This window comes from Tupaia chinensis, unplaced genomic scaffold (assembly GCF_000334495.1).
Source record: "Tupaia chinensis unplaced genomic scaffold, TupChi_1.0 Scaffold143651_1, whole genome shotgun sequence".
Classification (NCBI taxonomy): Eukaryota; Metazoa; Chordata; class Mammalia; order Scandentia; family Tupaiidae; genus Tupaia; species Tupaia belangeri.
This window is the reverse complement of record NW_006203500.1, coordinates 1,467,671-1,476,621: the sequence shown is the minus strand read 5'-3', so window position 1 is coordinate 1,476,621 and position 8,951 is coordinate 1,467,671. Positions and strand designations below refer to the sequence as shown.

At 63.3% G+C, this 8,951-nt stretch overlaps 1 protein-coding gene across 2 annotated transcripts in view; it reads left to right on the top strand.

The window, feature by feature from the left end:
- GRAMD4 (GRAM domain containing 4) overlaps nt 1-8,951 on the top strand; it is an 86,357-nt gene that overhangs the window by 57,823 nt on the left and 19,583 nt on the right. For both annotated transcript variants that reach the window (XM_006164621.3, XM_006164620.3), the window contains exon 4: nt 4,821-4,941. In XM_006164621.3, the coding sequence (XP_006164683.1) occupies nt 4,821-4,941 (121 nt within the window). The remainder of the gene's footprint in view (nt 1-4,820; nt 4,942-8,951) is intronic.

Here is an 8,951-nt window from a genome sequence, read left to right as displayed (position 1 = left end):
GGGCGCAGGACCCAGCCATGGCTCGGCTGCAAGGTGAAAGGTGTCATTCGTCTCTGAAAATCAGCTGTCTGGACAAACATACCAGCGAGGATCCTGTTCCTATTTTACATGGGAAAATGTTAGTACACTTGCTGTACGCCTAACCCCGAACCAGCTTCCCCAAAGTACCTAGAACAGTGCCTGCACAGCTAAGCAGGGCTCCTTCGAATGAGAAGGTGTGTGCCTTCGGCACCCGCCATGCTGCTGACCAGCGAGCCGCCGTTGACATTCGCTCCCGTTCTGTAGAGGGTGAGTCGCAGGCGGAAGTTCACAGGAGGGCGAGCCATTTCCTGGGTGAGTGGGTTCCCCAGTGGGAGGGTGGAGGTTGAGGCTGCCATTTGCTGGTTGCTGGAAGTGACTTGATGTCGCCCTGCACTGGGCTTGGAGCCCGCCTGGTGCTGTCAGTTTGGGGAGGGCGTGGCTTTGTCTTCTAGAATTTCGCATGATGATGGCAACCGGGTGAGCTGGACAGGAGGGAGGTGGGGCCTTCGGGTGTGCAGGCCCCATGGGCGGGAGCAGCCTTTCTGTGGCTCCTGTGTGGGCCCCCCTGGCCTGGTGGGAAGAGTTTTATTTAAGGATTATCACTTGATTTTTATTTTTGGCTGAGGCTGGGCCTATTGGATTGTGTGCCAAGAGGACTTCTGCTTGAGAGTTCTACTTTCACGGGTTTAAAAATAGCCTCGGAGCCGCTCCCTCCGCCCACCACCCCACTCCGGGCTGGCGAGCTGGCGTGTGTCTTCTCTGTGGCCTTGCCGCCTCCCCTGGATCAGGGTGGCTGCTCGCTGGTCTGAGGATGTCCCAGGGCCAGGGAGGTGCCCAGCAGTCCGGTCAGGTCACCATCCTGTCCCCCCGCTACAGGACACTGGCACCTAGGTGGGCCAGCCCTGCTGGGCTCCGTTGGACATCTGGTCACCGGGCTTTTTCCTCATTGCTCCAACTCCACAGAAGGTTCATTCTGCTTTGTCCCTTTGAAAGCGGGGTCTGCGCGTCTCTGCAGCCTCCCTTCCTTGTTAGGGCGCCTGGCATCTCCCACCAGAGCTTGCCTGGCCTTTAGAGACCCAGGCTGCAGGACCCCTGTGGTGTGTGAGGGTCCCTCTGGGCTCCCAGAGCCTGCCCGGGGCCAGGGTGGGGCAGGCTGCCAGATCAGGGATGTGCGCACAGGGTGTGGTGAGGGCGTGGTGAGCCGTGTGAGAAGCCTTGAGTCATACAGTATCAGCTTCTCGTTTCCAGCCTGCGTTTCCAGCCTGCCGGGTCCTCAGGCAGGCGTTCCGTGCCCAGCCCCTGGAGGCCGCCTGGCCTTCCCACTGCCTCTGACCAGGTTGACCCAGCACTCGGCCCTGGCCCTGGCCCTGGAGAGAGAGCAGTCCCTGGGCGGGGATCTGTCAGCCCGCAGCCTCTGGAGCATGGTTTCTCAGCCAGCATGCCCCCCTGTGGCTCTTGCCCCGGGTCCCCACCTGTCCTTTAGCCACTGTCAGGCCGGGGATCACGCACATGCCGGCCCACCACGCGGCCTCCTGGCCTGGCTGGGCGCGGGTGAAGCGGAGTGTCTGAGGCGACCAGTGCAACCTGGAATCCGCCTCGCGCACATCTGCGCAGAGGTCGGACAGGGTCCCAGGGCAGCCCCTCTCTGACGAGCCACAGGAGGTCCCACACTTGTCACACCTGTGGGCAGCTATGGGCTAGTCCCCTCCAGGGCTGATTTTCACTGTGAGGATTTAGAGAAGGTTGTCAGGGCCTCCTTGGAGGGACCCCTGCTTCAGGTGTGTTTGGGGTGCAGCAGCAGGTGGGGAGGGGAGATGGAGAGGGTGGGAGAGGGGAAATAGGGAGAGAGAAGGGGAGGGGAGGGGAGAGGAGGGGAGGGGAGGGAAGAGTGTTAGGGACAGGAAATGGAGAGATGGGGAGGGGGGATGGAGAGAGGGGGGGGGAGGGGAGATGGAGAGAAAGGAGGAGAGGGGAGATGGAAGGAAGGGAGGGGAGGTCAGTTGGAGAGGTAGGGAGGGAAGATGGGGAGGGGGAGGGGAGGGAAGAGTGTTAGGGACAGGAAATGGAGAGATGGGGAGGGGAGATGGAGAGAGGGGAGGGGAGGGGAGATGGGGAGAGGGGAGGGGGTTGTGCTAGGCATGGGCACTAGCCTCTGCTTGTAGGGGAGACCCGTCGTCTCAGGAAGCCCTGGTCCATCTGGGATGGTGACGCCCTCCCCAGTGGGGTGTGCGGCTATGGACGCGCGTGCAGGAGGGACTGTCGGCACCCACTCACACCGCCGAGGGCAGAAGGCCTGCTCGTGCCGCCCGCAGGCTGGGCGGGAGCCAGCACTGTGCCTGGCGGGCAGAAGATGGGGTTCAGCCCAGGAGCAGAGGGTCCTCCTTGTCCGCCTTTTGTCCTCTCTAGGCCCGCAGTGCCCACCTGTATGGGTCAGATGGGATCTTCTTTTCTCAAATGCTGGTCTGTTCTGGAAACACTGTCACCAGCATACCCAGAGATGTCTGACCGCACGGCTCAGGCACAGTGACAGGACGTGAGCACCACAGCGGTCCCGCTGCAGCCCGGAGCTGCGGACAGACGAGGGGCAGATGAGGGGCAGACAGGGGGCAGTCGGGGGGCAGATGGGGGACAGACGAGGGGCAGACGAGGGGTAGACAGGGGGCAGACGTGGGCAGACGAGGCAGAAGAGTACGTGCCCTTGCCCGAGAGAGGGAGAGGGAGCAGGCTCCCCAGCAGGATGGTCCTGCTGCAGCCCCTTCTGCAGTTGTCCACCCTGTTGGGATTTGGAGCATGCGCACATGCACGCAGCGTGTTTGTCAAGTGCTTGGGCTGGGATTTGAGCCGTAGTTGGTCAGGTGGGATCCGGCTCCCCAGGCATGAGCCGGCCCACTCTCCTTTATGATTCCAGGCTGCTGGCGAGGCTTCACAGCTCAGCATTTTGGCCGAGCTTATTTTTCAGTCCAGTCACGGCCACCCTGTCCCCCAGCCACGGTGGTTCGCCAGGTCACCTGACCCATCCTGGCCCCTGCCATGGGTGCTGCTGTGCAAGGCTCTGACCCCGCTCAGCTCTGAGCCGTGCAGGGTGGCTCCTGAGGAAGGGATGGGGGTTGGCAAGCCCTGGGATCCTCACAGGCCCCTGCCCACTCAGGGCCCCTGAGGAGCATGTTGGGGAGGTGTGTGGGAACAGGGTCCAGACCACGCCCTCTGGGCACCTGCCCTCTGTGGGCTGAGGCAGGGTGTCAGGGCTCGGGTGGAATGTGTGGAGCTGGCCTCCGGGGCTGACTGCAGGCTCTTGGCAGTGTGGGCGGAGAGCTGGCCCAGCCCAGCCTCTGTGGGACCCCATCTGGGGCTGGTGGCTTCCACTCTCAGAGGGTGCTGCGGGTGTCCCTCCCTCCTGGCAGTGACGTGCCAGGCACCGTTCTGGCCCATGTGAGACAGTGGCTGGGCTCACGGGGTCCCGCTTGGCCTCCTCTCGGCTTGGGTTGCTTGCGATGCCATGATGGGCCAGCAGGGGTCTGCAGGCTGGGGGTCCCTCCCCGCCACAGGGCGGACAGTGTTGTGGGGGGTGGGGGTGCCCAGGATTCTGAGAAGGAGCCTGGCGGCCTCTCCCATGGTCCCTGTCGCGACTGGGACCCAGCTTGTCCCAGGTGGTGGGCACCTTTGTTTCCAGGAGGTGGAGGCTAGGTGGGGCTGAGGAAGGAGGAACAAGGCGCCACCCTGGCTCAGCCTGGCCTCTGCTGCTCCCCTGGGCATAGCCCAGCGGCCTAGGGCTGCCCTGCTTGGACAGCAGCCCGCCATGCCGCCTGCCCTCCCCAGGAAGCCCTGCCTCATCCCCTCCACTGCCCCGAGCCCCTGGCCCTGTGTTTGCTCCTGAGGACCCACTCCCACTCTTCCGGACTTTCCTGATCAGGATCCCAAGGGCAGGGCCCGAGTCAGGACTAAAGAGGCTTCGGTCCTGGCCGAGCAGCCCGGGCCCCGGTACCTTGAGTGCACGTGGGTCCCCTCCCGACACCAACAGTCCACTCCAGGCAAGGGGCCAAGGCTCTGGCCAACCTCAGTCCTGGGGGACATGAGAGCCTGGGGTGTGGGCTGCTGCTCGCATGGGGGTGGCGAGGAGGGGGCAGGTTTCTGTCACCATGGCTACGCCGTGATGGGTCCATGTGCCCAGTTTAGAAACGAGAAAAGGTGATTTCTGCAGCGACTAGCCCTGTGCCTTGCCTTTTCCAGCTTCTGTAAGCCTGCAGGCCTTCACCCGGTCCTCCTTCCACCCTCGGAGTCCCCATGTCCCCTCTGAGCCCTGCCTCCTGCCCCACCCCAGTGTCTGCGACCTCGTTCTTCCATGTGGACGGATCTCCCCTTCATGTCTGTAGCCCAACTGCCCAGGGCTCGGCATCCCGGAACCACCTGGCACGTGGAGGGGCCGTTGCTTTGGCCTCCACGGTGTGTGGTAGCGTGGGGCAGTGCCCTGCGGGTCTGTTCTGCACTGCTACCGTGTGTACCAGAGAAGTCCTCACCCTGCCATCGCCCCGGATCTCACCCCAGCCTGTAAGAGGAGCCCTCATTAGTGGTTTCTTCCTGAAGGGGTGCAGCTCGTCTGCGCGCCCTCAAACCTCAGAAAGTGCAGGGGCTCAGGGTCCGTGGTCCGTGTGTGAAGCTGACACCAACCTGCTGTTTCCGAGCTGGGCACCCTTGACTCGGTTCTCTGAGTCCAAGGGACTGGGCGGGCAGGAGCGATGGTCCTGGCAGGCAGGCGCATGGTCCGAATGGGCAGCAGCGACGGTCCTGGATGTTCCCCACAGAGGAGGAGCTGCGGAAGCTGCGAGAAGAGACCAACTCGGAGATGCTGCGGCAAGAGCTGGACCGCGAGCGGCAGCGCAGGCTGGAGCTGGAGCAGAAGGTGCAGGAGGTGCTGAAGGCCAGGTAGTGCCAGCCCCACCCGGGGGGCAGCTCCCACCTGGACCCCCAGCGCTGGGCTCTCAGCTGGCCTCTGCAGGACCCAGAGTGTCTGGGAGCGTGGGCCCTGGTCCTGGTGGGGTCATGTCTGGAAGGGGGCCGTCTTCTGGTGCCCCGGGTTGTCTGGGAAGTGGGAGCCTGTTGGCGGTGCCCCCCTACCCAGGGCCTGGGGCAGGGCCAGAGCGAGAACTGGCATGGCGAGCGGCCTCGTCCCCTGGCCTTGGCCAGCAGAGGCCCCAGGCTCCTCACTCCAGCATTGGAGAACTCTCAGAACTGAACTGGGGCCCTGGCCTCCCCCGCCTGCCTCTGTCCTCCCGTATTCACGGCCTTCCCCGGTCACTGCTGCCGACCCCTGTAGGTACCTGCTGCCCACACAGGACGCTTCCTGCCCCAACGGCCCTGAGGTGGGACCCTGGGCACCTTGGTCCCTGCACCTCCCTTGTCCTCCCGGTAATAGTGTGGAGGGGTGTTTGCAGGGAATCCTTGTCCTTGGTCATGGTCCCTTCCTCACCCTCCCCTGCCCACGGCAGCTCAGCCTCTGCCACATGGTGGCGCCAGCAGGACGCAGGCCATTCCAGGAGTGCAGTTACAGGCCAGCTGTGCTCCCTGTCCCCATGGAACCCCGGCCCCATCCCGCCACAGCGCCTAGCCCGTGCCTGGTGGTTGAAGCCTGGGAGCACACACAGGCCAGTCGCTTCCAACCCCCCGCCTCCCTGTCAGCCCCCCTCACTGCCACCCCGGCACTGCACCGAACAGGCCTTATCCACTGCCCTCCCTGCCTACGCCAGCAGCCCTTACCGGTTTGGGGTGCACGCTGCCGCCTCTGGGACACCTGGGCCAGACCCGGTCTCTCTGCAGGGCCAAGTGCCGTGTCGTCAGGGTCTTGAGTGTCACCGCCGTGGCTGGCTCCTAGCAGGGGACCCCTCTCAGCCTGACCCAGGCTGCTGGTGATCGGGCCACACATGTTCAGTGGACAGGAAGGGATTCCGTGGTGCCTCGTGCCTGCTCAGCCTCGCGGGTGCCCCTTGGTCCTCCACACTGAGAAGCTAGCCCTGTTCTCAGTGGGGGACAGGTCTGTCCTCCTCCCGCAGAGCCCGGCGGTCAGGAGCAGAGGCCGCCATGGGTCAGCATTGCCTGGGCTTGCTGTCAGGGCCTTGTTGGTGGGAGTCTTGAGCTTGTTTTGAGGAGGGAGTGGCCCCACTTAACTTTTCCCAGGCTAGAGCTGGGATGAGGCCTGCAGGTACTTCCCCCGCCTGAGGGGAAACTCACTCTGGCAAGACTATGGGAATTCAGTTCGGGTTAAATTACCTTAATTATGCAGAGAGCCCATGGCCAGAGCTCCCGGGGTAGGTGGGTCCCTGGGGGCCAGGGCAGAAGGACAGAGCTTCTCTCTGACGGCCCAGCCTGAGGCTGCCCTCTGCCTCAGGAACCATCTGGGGGCAGAAAAGGGAGCGTCAGCCTGTGACCCACAGTCCCAGTGCAGGCAGGGGTAGGGGTTGGGAACTTTCTAGAAGCCTCAAGGAGGGGAAGAGGTGCAGGGAAGATCTTCTTCACATGCATGTGGGTTACCTTAATTATGCAGAGAGCCCATGGCCAGAGCTCCCGGGGTAGGTGGGTCCCTGGGGGCCAGGGCAGAAGGACAGAGCTTCTCTCTGACGGCCCAGCCTGAGGCTGCCCTCTGCCTCAGGAACCATCTGGGGGCAGAAAAGGGAGCGTCAGCCTGTGACCCACAGTCCCAGTGCAGGCAGGGGTAGGGGTTGGGAACTTTCTAGAAGCCTCAAGGAGGGGAAGAGGTGCAGGGAAGATCTTCTTCACATGCATGTGGGTACACACACACACACACACCACGTGCACGTCTGCACGTGACAGGTACATAAACACGTGCGTATGCACACACACGCTTGGAAGCTGCAGAACACATAGTAACTGTGTTCTTACAAACTTCTCTTTTGGTTTTAAGGAAACCCCTGGAAATGACCTTGGTTTGAGCCCCCTGTAGTACCCAGAGGTGTTTCCCAGGAAGCTGCCTCCGTTTCGTGCCGGCCTGCAGTGCGGCCCTGCATTACCTTCTCCACTTCATCCTTCCACGGCTTCTCTGCCCTGGCTGGCCTGGCTCTGAGCCGCCTCACATCAGGGTCTGCACCTCAGCTGGAGGGGCTACATGTGGGGGACATGCGCCTGATACTGTCACAGCCCGCACCCGGTCTAGAGGACGGTCAGCGCAGAGTGGCCTCAGCAGCCCTCGCGGCAGGTCGGCCCTGTGGCCTTGGGTTGCTGTGGGTCTGGGAACACTGCCGTGCCAGGAGAGAGCCATCCACATTGGTCACTTGGAACTGTGCTGAGACACCAGCAGTCGTTGGAAAGCAGCCCCTGTTCCCATGAAAGCAGGCCAGGAGGAGAGTGCATGGTGGGGACTGTCCCACACGCTGCCCAGGCTGGCTCCCATGCCCTGGGGTGCCACCTGCCCCGTCTCCCATAAGTTTAAGAAGCGTTTTGGCATTCCAGGGAGGAGGCCAAGGCCCTGCTTCCCCACCTTGAACACCTGCCCCAGCCTCGAGCCTTCCTGCCCATGGAGGCTCACGGTGTGTTGAAGGCCAAATGGCTGCTCTTTCTAGCAGGTCGTTGTGCTGGGAAAAGCCGGCACAGTGGCTGTGCATTAGGAGATGAAGCACACGTGCCACGTGTCACCTCTGCATCTCGGGAGGTCGCACTGGAGCTCGGTGAGGCTGTGTGCAGCAGGCCTTCCGGCCTTTGTGTGGCACACGTGACACGCCAGCACCCAGACGGGCAGGAGCCAACTTCTCAGTGCACCCTGATGGGTCGTGTCTAGAAGCCCCGTGTTCAGTGGGGGAGTGCCTCAGTCTACTGCCTGGGAGCAGAGGGAAGCCTAGGCCCTGGGGTCTCCTAGTGCCCTGGGCGCAGTGGACCCACTGTCAGTCCCATGTAGATGTGTCTGGACGGCGCTGCCCCCACTGGGCTGCGGGGCACTGGGGGCTGAGGCCTGGCCCCTCTGCACTGCCGGTGCCCCTTGAGATTCCACCTGCACAGGACGTCCGTCTTCCACCCCTCCGGTGTGGCTGCATGGCTGCGGCCTCCGCCCAGGGCTCAGCACCTGGTGCCGGTCTATGGGATCAGGTGACGTGAACAGAACAGAAACCCCCCCCTTCTCAGCAAGGCCCCATGAGAGGAGCACTCACCCAGCCCCTGCCCAGGACGCCTGGGGTCTCGCCAGGCCAGGAGCCCTCAGCCTTGGAGCCGCCTGGGAGCACCTGAGGCCCCAGTACAGGACAAAGTGCCCAGCTGGCTGCAGCAGGGGTGCAGATGGACAGAACCGGGACCGAGTCCAGCCAAGGGATGGCCCAGGGTCGAGTCCCTTGGGGTGGGCAGCACAGGTCTCTCTGAGAGTCAGGACCTGATAGACCCAGGGCATGGACGGAGCCCAGTGACAACTGTGACAAGGGTGTGGCTGGGCTGAGGGACAAGAAGCCGGGCAGGTGGCTGCATGGGCCAAGCTGGCACCGGGGTACAGACAGCTGGTGGCCGTCACCCCGCCTTGGCCTCTCGGGCTCGCTGTGGGGTGTGCGTCGCTGTGTGTGTCATTAGCAGACAGCGGTGATGTGGCGCTCTGAGTCGTGGGCGTGCCCTGAGGGGACCTGGTAGCGGGGAGCGGCTGTGTTTATGAGACCCCGCTCGGTCATTGAAAACGACAGTGCCTGTTAGGGATGTAGCTCTGTGCTTGCCGTCACCGCTGCAGCACATCCCAGCGTGAAGTGTCCCCAGGGGGCTCACTGGTCCCAGTGTGAGGTTCCATGTGCACCCTGGTTCTGTGGGTCCCTGCCCGTCCCCGTGTACAGTCCCCCTGAGCCCCGGGACTATGCCAGTCAGCACGGTGTTTACGCGAGGTCCCTGCGTACGGTCCCCCTGAGCCTTGGGGTGTACACAGCCAGATCAGCACAGTTTTTTTTTTTTTTTTTTTT